The 14106-nt window shown below is 43.1% G+C and overlaps 2 protein-coding genes across 4 annotated transcripts in view; one reads left to right on the forward strand and one right to left on the reverse strand.

Annotated features, from left to right (window-relative positions):
• FYCO1 (FYVE and coiled-coil domain autophagy adaptor 1) overlaps positions 1-14106 on the forward strand; it is a 785579-nt gene that overhangs the window by 598106 nt on the left and 173367 nt on the right. The window lies entirely within an intron of this gene.
• The window catches only part of CXCR6 (C-X-C motif chemokine receptor 6), a 56863-nt gene continuing 53881 nt past the window's right edge, over positions 11125-14106 (reverse strand). The window contains exon 2 of the mRNA XM_085607343.1: positions 11125-13943. Coding sequence (XP_085463469.1) covers positions 12860-13918 — 1059 coding nt within the window. The 5' untranslated portion in view covers positions 13919-13943 and the 3' untranslated portion in view covers positions 11125-12859. The remainder of the gene's footprint in view (positions 13944-14106) is intronic.

The following is a 14106-nucleotide window of genomic DNA, read 5'->3' on the forward strand; positions in this document are numbered from 1 at the left end:
GGTAGAGGCTGCCCACGAAAATGGGGAAAATCTGGTCACCGTGGAGAACATTTTGAGGGATTGGGGTGTAACACTTGGGGAGAATTGGTGATAATTGAGCCTGAGCCTAACAAGTTTGTAAATGCATTTCTCCTTTTTTTTTTTTTAATAGTCTTTATTGATTTTCAACAGATTATACAGATAAACTCCATCAATAATAGTATGCTTAGTATCACACAATTGGATGCAGGAGCAGCTTTGGTGGGGTGCCAAGCCATTGCAGAGACAATGATCTTAAACCAATAGTAACATTTTATACCGTAAATCCTAAGTTTTCTAACATCGACAACAGTACTGATATCTGTCCAGAGTTGTCCGTACTCGCCTGCGTCTGAGGTTTTGTGTCCAGGTATGTGTAATTGGATATGAGTATCTGGGTATATGCTTACAGGTACTGGTGGAGGGAGCTCTGCGCTTTGTGTGATTGTGGTTTCATCAACCAGGACCCACGGTTCGCATATGCAATGAATAGGGGCTCACATTGTGTTCTTCATTGTCATGACATGCCATGCTGAGTGTGCAGGGTAATGATGTGTTTTACTTTGCAGTTGGGTTTATTGTATTCAATTTTGATTCTGTGGTAGTTTGTTAGCTCCACCACTGCACAGGGTTGGTCAGTGGAGGCATCTGTGGTGTGTTAGACTGCTGGGTCTCATGTTCTGTGACAAGTGCCCTATGAAGGTCTAAAGGCCATGTGTGTGAGTTGGGGCTTGCCGGTGATTTCCAGGCCATGGCTATTTTGCGTTTTGCCAACCCCAGTGCCAGGTCCAGAAGTGTATTGAGGTTCTTGGGTTGGGCATTGTGCTTCGTTATACCAAGCAGGAAATGTGAGGCCTGGGCTACTATCAGGATGCCAGCTGTGTCTGTCAATGTCCTAGCTACATCATTCCAGAAGGTCCTGAGTCGAGGGCACGACCAGACCATATGAGAGAATGCTGCGTCCGTATCTAGGCATCTGGGGCAAATGTCAGCAGAAGTAGGGTACATGCTTGCCAATCTATGCGGTGTTAGATATACGTGGGGTGGAGGTAGTTAAATTGCGTGTATTTCAGCCTGACATTCATGGATATATTTTTAGGGTAGTTTATGCATTGTGTCCATTGCTTGTCAGTGATGTTGATCGCCAACACCGAATCCCAGTATTTGCATAGTGTTGCCAACAGGCGTGTCGAGTCAGGCCTAAAGGGAATTATAGATCAATGTGATCATCTTTTTGCCCCGTCTGTGTGTTAGTAGAGTTTGTAGGACCTGAGATATGGTGGGCTCCGTGCGCGTGTTACCCCATATCTGAAGAAATTGCTGTGACAATGGTGCGTGAAGCAGCAATGTCCCCGGGGGTACCCCATAATCATCTATCAGGCTCTCGAAGTCACATAATTATGAGTCTACAACTAGCCCTCCCGTGTATCTAGTCCCACTGCCCACCACTCGTCATGTTCCGGAAGCCTGTGGCATATATAAGGCCCCGGGAGCACTTCGAGATGCAAAGTGGGGGCATATGGTGCGGGTTGACCACTGTGCAAAACATATTTCAACCGGCTGCGTCTTGCCACCGTCATTAGAAGGTTGCCCTGTGCTTTTTGTAGTAATGTTTTAGAGCCTGATAGCCAATCTATCAAGACTGGCTGTCACAGTGTTAACGCCCAGGGGTCTAACTCGGTTAGATTGTTTTTCGCAAGCCTCCTCATAGGACACTGCAGTTGCGCAGCTGCATAGTAGTGTTCATAGTTCGATGTCCCCAGGCCCCCTTCAGATAGGAGGAGGTGTAGTTTCTGGAGTGCCACTCTAGGTCTAGAGCCCACCCACATCAGAGAGATGAGGAGTGATTTTAAGTCTTTAAAAAACCTGCGCGGTAGCTGATAGGGAAGTGTAGAGAAGAAATATAAGAGTCCAGGAAGTAAGAGCATCTTGGAGATGGCAACATGACCCATAGGGGACAAAGGCAGACTTGTCCAAAATGCGAGGGCGGCACGGGCACTGGTGATCACCCTTCCCAAATTACCGTCTATCAGATCTGCCTGAGAATGATAAATTTGAACTCCCAAATATTTAAAGGTATCAAAGGCCCATGTCAGCAGACTGAGGGGTAAAGTGCATCTCTGATCGATCGACAAGGGTTTAATCGTAAATACTACTGATTTGGTCCAATTGACCCGTAGACAAGAGACCCAGGCGTGCTCATCTAGTAATTCTATTAGCTCTTGCAGAACTGTAGTCTGGCCATGCATGTAAATTAATGCATCGTCTTCATATAGAGAGAGACTGTGTGCCATTGGCTATACGCTTGTATGCCCCAGTTTAAGATGCGGTGGCCTAGCTTACATGCCAAGGTTTCCATAACTAATGCAAAAATAATGGGCGATGAAGGGCATCCCTGTCTCGTTCCGCGGTCTATCACAAAAGACGGAGAAATGACACAGCCGGTCTTGACTCTGGCCTGCGGCTTTGCAAATACTATCCTCACCCATCTCAGGAAGTTCGGGCCTATGCTGAATCTTGCCAGCACGGCTAATAGGTATTGCCATCCTAAAATATCAAACGCCTTTTCTATGCCTAGTGCGGCTACCCAAGGCATTTCTGCCTCTGCCCGGGCCCACTCCAGTAATTTAAAAAGCCTGCACAAGTTCAGACCAGTATTTCTCCCTGGGATGAACCCGTTCTGGTCTTCATGAACCAGAATTTGTGCTGTTTCTGTTAATCTATTAGCTAATAACTTGCCCAAAACTTTGTAGTCTGAGTTCAACAGAGATAAGGGGTAGTAAGAGCCCATTTGTAGTGGGTCGCTGCCTGGTTGTGGCAGCACCACCAATATCGTGCCATGGAGGATGGCAGGAGCTCACACCGATCGAATGCCTCCCCCTAAATTACGGATAACCGGGGAGTAAGCTGTTCAGTGTAAATTGAGTAGAAATCCGATGGCCATCCATCCGCCCCTGGAGCCCTGCCCTTAGCTAGCTGTTTGATGGATTCTGAGATCTTGTCTGCCGATATAGGAGCCTCGAGCAGTGCATGTTGGGTTTGTGTTATCTGCGGGAGAGTGATGTGGGACAAAACCTATTGAAGGAGCGAGGGGTCGCCAGTATCAGGGGCTTTGTAGAGAGAAGTATAATAGTTATAAAAAGATTTCAAAAGAAAAATGCTTTGACAGTGGAACCCTATAGAACACAGCACCTTACCCACTATCCCTTTTGTTATGTCCATACACTGGGGATACCCCGATTTCTGTGTGCACACTTTCAACGCACCCACTGCCACAATGCAATCCAATACAGGAATGTCACAATTAAAACATAAACAAAGGTGCACCACAATACAAGGCAAAATATTCAATCCTTGTCCAAAAGTGTATTCTTCAAAAGTTCTTCTTTTATATACACAGGGTTAAAACAATGATCTTGGTGAGTTAAACAGCCGACACGTTTCGTCCATACACATGGACTTCTTCAGGGCTGTTAATTTAACAAATATATACATATAATTATACAAGAAAAAATACATTTGACAGAAATGCAAATTACATATAAAACTATAAACACAAACATACTAAATAACATTTATGACAAAGACCACTATATACAGCCATCTACATCGATAGAACATATGTACATAAACAAAACATCTATTGCCAGAAAGCAATACTATTCGTAACATAGCCACTGTGTTCATGACAGACAGTATTCAACAAAATTAACAATAGGAGACAAGGCGAAGGAAAAGAAAATTCTCTTTAAACTAAAATAGAATAGAATAGAATAGAATAGAAGAGGAGAGAGGGGAAAGGAAGGGCCTGTATTCTGAATAGTATTGCTTTCTGGCAATAGATTTTTGTTTATGTACATATGTTCTATTGATGTAGATGGCTGTATATAGTGATCATTGTCATAAATGTTATTTAGTATGTTTGTGTTCATAATGTTATATATAATTTGTGCTTTGTTAAATTGACAGCCCTGAAGAAGTCCATGTGTATGGGCGAAACGCGTTGGCTGTTTAACTCATCAAGATTGTTGTTTTAACCCTGTCTAAATAAAAGAAGAACTTTTGAAGAATACACTTTTGGACACAGATTGAATATTTTTCCTTGTATTGTGGTGCACCTTTGTTTCTGTTTTAATTATAAAAAGATTTGTTAATTGTTACCTGTGTGTTTACCAAGCTGCCGTCGGGGGTGCGTATTGCTGTTATGGAAGGTTGTGAATTTTTTAGTAACCATACCAGCATTTTGCCCGCTTTGTCCCCTTCAGTATGCTGCCGGGCCAAGTATTGTTTGTAATCTAAAGCACAAAGATTGTCTAGTGTCTCCTTGTACGCTAGGCGAGCTTTTGCCAAAGAGGGGATAATGTGTGGTCCGTGGGAGTGAGTCGTTCACAGTGCTGTACCTCCATTTCATGTTTTTGGAATTCTTCTGTAAGCGTCATGCAGGATCTGTAAACTGCTTTTATTACCTGTCCACGGAGAACAGATTTAAATGCGTCCCACTCTATGCCTGCGCTCGAAGCAGAGCCAGCGTTCGTCTGGAAGTATGAGTTGATGGATTTTTTTTAGGATGTGCGGAGTGTTAAATCTTTGAGTGCCGCCAAGGGGAGGCCCCAGGTCGGAATACTGGTCCCCACTAGAGCCGGAGTTGCAGTGGACTATGGTCCTATATCGTGCGGGCCAAGTACTCCGCATGTGACACCCTAGATATGGCGTCTCAGAGCAGTATATGGCATCTATCCTCGTGTGCAAATCGTGAATCATAGAATAGTGTGAATAAATGCATGTTGTGGGATGTTTGCTGTGCCAGGCTTCACTTAATTGCAGGTTGCCAGCCCAATATTTCATGTGTTGTGCTAGGCTAATGGATTGCGCTCACAGGTGTGGCGGGCGTGAGCGGTCTAAGACAAGATCATATGCGCAATTGTAATCCCAACTCCAGTATGTTGGTGCCATTGGGTCGCTAAGTAATGATGGTGTGAATTTGTAGGCACGAGGATTGCCTTGAGTTTGGAGCATATAAGCAGACTACTGTCATTGGTCAGCCAACCAGAAGTCCCTCCAGAATTGCATAGCGGCCCTGAGGGTCAACCCGGGTATGTAGTAACTGTAGGGGGATTCCTGGCGCTACCCATATCAGGGTGCCCCTAGTGTAACCTAAGTACGTGGTTCCTATCACTGTGCCCCTCCATTGCTTCCGGAGTGATGCTAGAGTTTGTGTAGTAAGATGTGTTTCCTGTATCAATGCTATCTAATCTTATGACTGCATAAATATTGATAAACCTTATGACGTTTAATATATTCGGCTAATCCCCTTACATTCCAAGTTATAAAAAGGTAATTATTGCGCGCCCTCTATTTTGTTGGAGATTAAAAGTGAGTAAATATGACTGCATCTAAAATACTTCCATTATCGGACAGGTCGACTCCCCAGTGCCTACCCCCTGATTCTTGTTACGGCAATAGTACACATGTTGCTCATCATGTTTGGCATAGCGCAACGGGCAGACTGTAATGAACATTTGTAAAACCCCACTCCCCACCCCAGGCTGTCTTGCCAACAAGCAAAAGGCCATCTCCACTGAAATACAACTAAACAAAGCTATAAATAACAATAAAAGAGTGGAAAGGAAGTATGATCAACACGATGATATGTAAAAATTAAGCCATAAATGAGCAGAGAGATAAAAGAGAGACAAAAGTATATGGGTGCTATATCAGTCACATTTTGTGCGTGGGGGCATATCAGTTCTGCGTATTCAGTCACACGATGGCCGCCATATCAGTTCATGCCTGCTTTAACCATGCTTCATTCTTGCAGTTGTTGCCCAAAGTGTGATACGCTAGGCCCTGTGTTAATGTTGCGCAAGTAGCACTCTACATGGGTCCCTTGATTGTTGCATGGGGAGTCACCTAAGCTCCTCTGCGATTTGTGGGGTGACTAGTGGGCCTCCTTCCAGTAGTTCCGCGTGTTGTGAGTCTGTTAATTGGAGTACTGGGTCTGTGTCGGATTCGAATCTTGAAGGGCATGTAAGATTACCAAAGTGTTCAGTCTGTTGGATGGCTTGCTCCCTTTCTCTTACCGCCTGAACTTTGGTCGGACGTTGCACCCACCCCTTCCCTCAATTTCTTCATGTGCCTGCAGTTTTCCATGCCTGTCGGGGGTCTACCGAGGCTGTAGGTGGGGCATGTGAGAATCTGTTCTGATCTATCCAGGACCAGCCCTCCTCGGGAGTAGAGCAAAAGATGGTACTGTCCTTATGTCGAATGCGCAGCTTGGCAGGATATTGCAATGAGTATTGTATCTCATGATCCCGGAGACATTTTTTAACATCCAAATAGTAGGATCTACTACATTGTACTGACAGCGTGTAATCTGGGTAAATGTTTACCGCAGCATTTTCAATTTGCCATGGACCACGGGCCCTGGTTACTTGAAGGATGTGATCCCTGTCTCGGTAGTTAAACTGTCTCGAAACCACGGGCCTGGGGTGCCACCCGGCATTCTGTGTGCCTGTACGACTGAGAAGAATTTTGAGAACTTGCCATTCAGGATGTCCATGGAGAACCAGGTCTCAAGATATAGTATCATGCTTAGGCCTTCTATTCGTTCCGGTAGACCCACTATGCATATGTTATTCCTAAGGGATCTGCCCTCCCGGTCCTCCACCCGGTTTTTCAGGTATTTCACCTCTTTTTGGAGAGCTTTGATCTGGTCCGTTGCCGTAGACACAGTGGGTCGCAGAAATGCCAGCGCCGAGTCCGATTCTTTGACTCCGCCTTTCAATTTTTTGTGATCCTTCCTTAAGGACACAATTTTGATGCAGAGCGAGTCTATTTTGGGGCCTAATGTGGATTTAATGTCCAATACCGCTGCCATTAGTTTGTCGATCCGATGCGAGGGATCCATGTGTTCCAAAGATTCAGGGCCACTGATTGCACAATGCTTTCTGTGCCTGTTGCCTGAGATGTTGAGTCGGGCGGCTGAGACTGCGCCTTGTCTGCTCTAGGCTTTCCCATTTCGCGTCTTTGTGCTGCGACGCTGTGTGAATGAATAATAGTAGTGATAACAATGGCCCCCTCGAGAGAACCAGAACTATCATTCAGTTATTGGGGTGTACGCGGCCTGGCCATGGTCATCCGACACCCGTTGTAAAGGGTATGATTCCTTTGAGACATCAGAATAAATCTTAGAGTACGGTGTGTGCTATCCAGTGGATCACTCCAGTGACTCACCGGGCACTCTGTCCTATATTTTACCACTGGTAATATAAGTGTCACTCTTTATGAGGGTGGTATCCTTAGCAAGGTGAGTGTGTCCCATTTAACAGAATCACAAAGGGCTAGGATTACACCTCTATTTCCATAGGGCACAATCCATAGTGGTAATACGTGTGGAGGGACGTAGGGCCCGAGCACCAGACGCACCAAGACCATTCCTAGATCGGGCGGCGCCGTCTTGGCCCCCCAGCCATTCTCCCAGCAGGTCAGGTTACTTGGTGTCAGAGGTAATTCCTCCGCTTCTTTTAGTGTGGTGAATGGAAAAAAAGGGATGGGGGGAGCCACGCGCAGTGGTTATAAGATTGGTGAACACAGCAGGGGAGCAGCCCAAGCGAAGCCTCCATGCAGGGATCCAGTGTCTGTCTTTCCCCGACCTCACCCTCCAGTTCTTTAATTAAGGCCTGGTTCCAGGTTTTACCCACCACTTTGTTTCCCCGGGGCAGATAGCGAATGTGCAGTGAGCTAGTCCTGAGGACTCCTGCACCGGATTACTAGGTGCTCTCCATAAAGGGGCCCTGGTTAGTCTGCTCCAAAATATGTCACTGTGGGAGGAAGGGCGGTCTCGGGAAGCACCTCCATGCAGTGGCCCTATGAATGTGCCTCACTGCCTTCTGTTCCCTCAGCTATGCGATCACGGCACTTCGAGCCCCCCGTTCCTACCACTGCACCGTGTAGGTCCTCTGTTCCTTCTCGTGCCCTACGACGAGCCTGCAGGAGGGTTCAGCTGTAGCATGAGGGGATCCCAGCAGCCCCTGCTATCAATCGTGTGCCGGAGTGCGGCGATGAAGCCAGGCATCCAGCTCCCGGAATTCTGTAGTCGAAGGTGCCTGTGGGTCCAGATTGTCTCCGGGCCTAGCGTAGCCTGATCCCCATCCCGGCAGTGCTGGTCCGATCAGAATCAAGAGGACTGCATGGCCCACTCACTGTAAGTGTGTAATGTTCGATGCGGGGCTCCTCCCTCGGCGATAGTTTGCCACTGGGAATAAGCGCAATCCCACGATTCCGCCAGCGAGCGTGGAAGGCCGGGTCACTCACCACCAGACTCCATGGCTTGGAGGTGTCGTGCAGCATTTGGCGCTACGTATGGCAGGTTAATGCAAGTATTTTGCAGGATTGTTTGGCGGGCCTGATGCGGGGCAATTCACTCTGCGTCCGCACTTGCTGCCATCTTGGCCACGCCCCCGTAAATGCATTGTTCCTAACTACTCAGTGCCCTTGATGACATAATTTGTAAATATGCCTCCTTGAGTGATCTAATGGTGTACGGCCCTTCACCTACCATATGATTGCAGTGTACTGCCTTTTTATGTTTTGTTTCTTCATGAAAGTTTAATCAAAATATTTATTTTAAAGATGCTAGCGACAATTTACTGGACATCTGCTTTGTAAACTATGAAGCAAACCTGAAATAAAATTAAAATAAGAAGTATTTGTGTGGTTTGTGCACTTTAATCTAAGCTACATAAGTGTATAGTTTTTATCAGTGGAGATGTGAAATGTAGGATGGTATATTTGTTGTAAGGTGGGGCCAGATTCTCAAACTGCTTTTTAAAGAGCATAAAGTAATATTACAGTAGTACTACTGATGCACTACAAAACACAATTCACAAACATATAGCTGACGACTGTTGCTTCTCCTGCCTTTTCTGTTCAGAGATCACTTGTGACCTCTGCGCACACAGGTATATTTTTTTGTTGTAAGTATGGCAGGGTCAAGGGGAAGTGGCAGGAAAATAGGCAAGGCTTAGTAATAAATAAGAGACGTTTAGGGAAGTTTAAAAAGGGGTATAAGCTTTCTTTGAAAAAAATATTAAATAAAAAGGTTAGTGAGGGTAAGTAATATTTTTGATTATTGTTTACAAATGTATTTTTATGCATTTATTTAATATATTTAAATTATGTTATTATTTAATAATCTTTTAATTTGAGGTGTTATTGTGTTTTAAAATGTTATTCTATTATTCCCAGGCGAATAATATATGTTTTTTAAGTGAATGCACTTTTATACCATACATTAAAATGTTTTCTTTTACTTAAAAAAAACTAAAAAGAATTATAAAGATTATTAAATTTCCCTATACCTTCCCAAACAGAGATTGCCATCTTCTAGGCAGTAGTTTCCACCCTGATGATGTACATAGTCATATATGGATAGGAGGGATTTAAACGTTCTTTGAAAAATAATTGAACGTTCTTAAATTAAAGAAATATGTAACTCTTTACCCGGTTTTCTACATTTTATACAAAAATAAAAATATTAGTAAGAGTAAGCAATATATTTGTTTTAATTATTGCTTAAAATTAATATATATATTTCATTAATATATACAAATTATGTTTTGATTTAATACACTTTACATTTGAGGCGTTATTGTATTTTATGAAAAATGATATCTAATATTTTCAGGTGAATAATATATATATTTTAAATATTATATATTTTAAGTTAGTTTACCTTTTAAACTAACTTAAAATATTAAGTTAATAGGTTTTAGCTTATTAAATTTCCCTACACTTTCCCAGACAGAGATCTCCATCTTTATCAACATCTCCCCAACTAAGCAGGACATAAAATACGGTTGTAGACTAACTTGTAGTTATTTTTTTAAGTCATAAATACTATCGCAGGAGACTCCACATGCATGTCCACACATAAGTGTAAACCTCCACTTGAAAATGGCAAATAGCTAAAGAGTGCAGAGGTGTAGTAATACACATACATGTAACTAAATATACATGTGTATATTTACCTTTCTGAATCATGTGTGTTCGTAGGAATACCAGAATAAAATAGAGGGAGTTGTGTAATGCCATCTTATACATTTACCAGGGAGCTGTGCTTAAGAAAAACATTCTTATTTAATGCAAGTGACCTCTGGTTGGACATACAAAGTGTTTATTTAAAAAACGTGTGCTTCATGTATGTTAGATTTTCTTGAAAGTCAAGAGAACAGCCCTGAATCAACTGTAAGTATCACACTAAAGAGGTGGAAGTCTTTTCTCTACCCTGGCAACGGGAAGGTAACTTACCAGGACAACGTTTTTCAAGCTCCTTTGACAGGTCCCAAGAAAATCCCGGCCAGAAATAATAAAAATAAGGCCATCAATATAAAGTGAGGCATTTATTCAGAAAGCACTGCAATTCTCCTTGCCAGGGTTAGTGCTATCAATTTCATTTACAAAGCTAGCATGACCAGACCCTGTTCATCTGGCAAACAAGCTCCCCATCTCTGGTGACTCTTGGTACACCAACAGCCAGGACACCATCAGACTGGAGGCTAAAAAGTATGAAAAGGAAGCACGAGGCAGCAGGCCTTCTCCATCTATTCAGCCGGGATATGAAACAACATCCTGTATACACCAGGACAGCCCCAACTCTGTTTAGGAAAGAGTTCAAGATATACCACTTTAAAGAACACAATGAAGTAGCAAACCAGTAACCGGCTATCTCTTATTGCACTCCTTGACTGAATGCTTGCCTTTACCCTGTACCATTGCAGCCTCCATCTTGTGACCCAAAAAAAGTTTCCGCTGTGGTCTAGGCATCGACCATTAAACTATTGTAAATGAGGTTTCAATATGTTATGCTATTGCGATTTGTACAGCACACGTATACCTTAGGGTGTCTTGGCGCTAGCTGAACTGGATACAAACAAACACAAAACACATTTTGTGCTCGGGTTGAAAAACGTTAGCACTAAAAGGTGTTTCGTATTGTGCAGAATCACGGTCATTATGTATGTATGAACATATATTTACATAGTGCCTGCCTAACAGTGGAGTACAGAAGCAGTGTACATTAAAACGGGGAGTAGGAGGACGACATCAGCCTTTTTACAATATTTATTTATTAAATCTATTTTGCTAACAAACTTTATTATCGTTCCATGCAGTGGGATAAAACAACCGGTGACATATATACATATGAGCTTAATCAAGTGTACACCAATGGGTATGCTGTACCCTCGGTAGTCAGTAACAAACACGAGTCAACTGTGAATACTCAAGTTGCACTACATATAAAACATTTATATAATTTTAGATCGGGTAAGATTGTGAGCTGTCCAGAATCACACAATTTTCAAGTGTCGAAGCAGGAATTTGAACTTAGCTGCACAGGTCCCAAAGCCGAAAACTATACAGCATTATTAGTATCTGATTCCACACCATCCTACAGTTCAAGGACCTCCCTCAGTCTCAGGAACACATTCATCAAGGGACTGCTTAAGGACAAGTGGCTGGTAGAAGCTCTTAAATACAAGCTTTGGTAAAGGGAGATGGATAACTAATGGTGCATAGGGGCAAGTGAACAAAGAAGCTGAAACATAATGCAAAACATAATTGTTGATAAGAGCTTACAACTCAGCCTGTACAAGTCTTCGTTGCATACCTACACCATTGATATTATTGGCCAGTTCTCCACCAAAAAATTGCATATTTCCTGATATTGTCCAATTGTCCTGGGCACAGTCTCGCCTAAACCATTGATGCTTTTTCAAATTGTCTAGTAAATACTTAAACACATGCTATGTTTAGCCGTGTCTCTTGTGCACATCTATTGCTTTCACCCCATTGGTCAAATATGCCATTCACTCCTGCAATTTTCACCCGACTGGCCAACATTTTAGTCCACAGCTATATACCTGATGGCTATGGTCAAGTCTCCATGTATGCCTATACCCTTAATGCTTCATTCTTTACTGCCAGTGTCTCTCTAAATCTTTGATGCAATCACCAATCTCCAAGTATCCAGTGCACACTTACTATCTTGAGTCTCCAAGCCTTGGTTGTAATCAAAACCATAACTCTTGTCGATATTGGCTAGTTATCATATTCAAACTTGATAATCCCTAGATGCTGTTGTTAAAGCCACGAATGTTCAATAAAATGTTCATAATACTGGGTAAACTTCTGATAAATACCCAAAACTCTGCAACTTTAGCCTAATGCCTTTTGTAAGAGCTAAGCAAATGCCATTATTGCCAGGTTTTCAGTGGACATTTAATTGGTGCTATTGGCCAACTCCCTGTTGTACACATTTAACCTTTATGCTACCAGTTGGCTTTCTAGATCTGCAATAAATGTTTGCCACTCTTGGCTAAGATTCTAATGCATACCTTAACTATTGCAGCTGTCAGACAATTATCCCCAGCATCTGTAAATGGTTGGTAGCCATGAATCCCACCCATCACCCATGGAACTCCAAATACCTCCATTGTCACCCAGTGAGTGCCATTGGGCAGCCATGGACACTGTAGAAGTTCATGGCCCAGCACGGGCGCCCCTTGGCATCCATGCCCCCTACTACCTACTACCTCACATTAGTGCTGTATCTTTATTATGACACCACCAAACGATAAGTGGCTCAGTACACTACCTGTGAATAACCACTATTTAGCACAAACTGTGCTGCACTGGAAAATTAGCTCACAACAGGGCCCTTTGCTCCACTTTAGGATTCCTTCAAAATGATGAAAAGAACTAAAAAGCACTCTTGGGAGTTCTGCTACTTTTCTAATGCAACTCCCCTATCAGAATGACCTCCCAGCCCTTATTCAAGGGGTTAACTGTGCACTTGAGACATGCGGATCATACTTGTGGCCTCTATATTATTTGAAGCAGAAAATGTTTTTGAGGGGTCATCACTGGATTTAAATTGACTGCTAACTTCTCGTTGGTGTTTAACACACCAAGCCTTTTTCACAATTTTCCTCAACGTTTTCCTGAATTTTGCCCCAATAAAAAAATATAGGATGGGGTTGAGGCAGGCATGCACATAGGCCAGAGTTTCAGTGATGATCACAGCTCTTTCGAAATGATGGTTCAGGTGAAACTCACTCTCGATGATAGACATGAGCAGGATAATGTGATAGGGCAACTGAGTGGCAATGAACACAGCAACTATGACAATTATGATCTTCAGGGACTTCTGCTTGTCAAGCCCACGGGCATGGATTATGGTTTTGATTATTACAGAGTAGCAGATAATCATGATGCAAAGAGGGAGAAAGAATCCAGCTGTCATTTGAAATCCACGCACCACCTTTCCAACGTGATGGGGCTCATAGTCTGGGATGCAGTAAAGCTTGCCTTTATGTTCAGCTAGTTTAAAGAATATAAACTGTGGAATTGAAAATAGGATGGCGATTGTCCAAACTGCAAAGCAGGTGACTATTCCACAAAGACGGATCGTTTCTTGTAATCGGCGGGCCTTGGTGGCTAGCGCAACGGCGAAGAACCTGTCAACTGTAATGCATGTGAGGGTCAACATAGATGTATACAGATTAATATTGTACATGCCAACGACGATTTTACACATAATGAGGCCGAAAATCCATGTGTGTGAGGCAGAATAAGCCAAGAATGGGAGAGTGAGTAGGAACAGGATGTCAGCTGTGGCGAGGTTAATCAGAAACACATCGGTGAGTGAATTGATTTTTTCGTAGAAGATGAAAACGACCAGAACCATTGAGTTACCCACCAGTCCAAAAACGCAGATGATCGTGTACATGCATGGCAGAAAGCTGGTAAGAAGGGCATGGATAACAGGATCAGGAATGTAAGGTTCCGTCGAGATGTTGGGAGGGCTGGCCTCAAACTCATCATAGTATTCGTACTCCATGCTTGCTTTATCTTATGTGCGGCTTCTGGTCATTCACAAAACAAAAATAAGAACATTTAATAAAATATAAATCCGAATTCGACAGCTGCTACAAACAGTGAATACATAATTAAAATGTGCTAGAGATTAAATACACACACATATGTGCCTAAAGAAGTATACGCCTGAAAATGCTTCTGTTGACTTCA

The sequence above is a fragment of the Triturus cristatus genome, chromosome 5_2 (genome assembly GCF_964204655.1).
Source record: "Triturus cristatus chromosome 5_2, aTriCri1.1, whole genome shotgun sequence".
Lineage (NCBI taxonomy): Eukaryota > Metazoa > Chordata > Amphibia > Caudata > Salamandridae > Triturus > Triturus cristatus.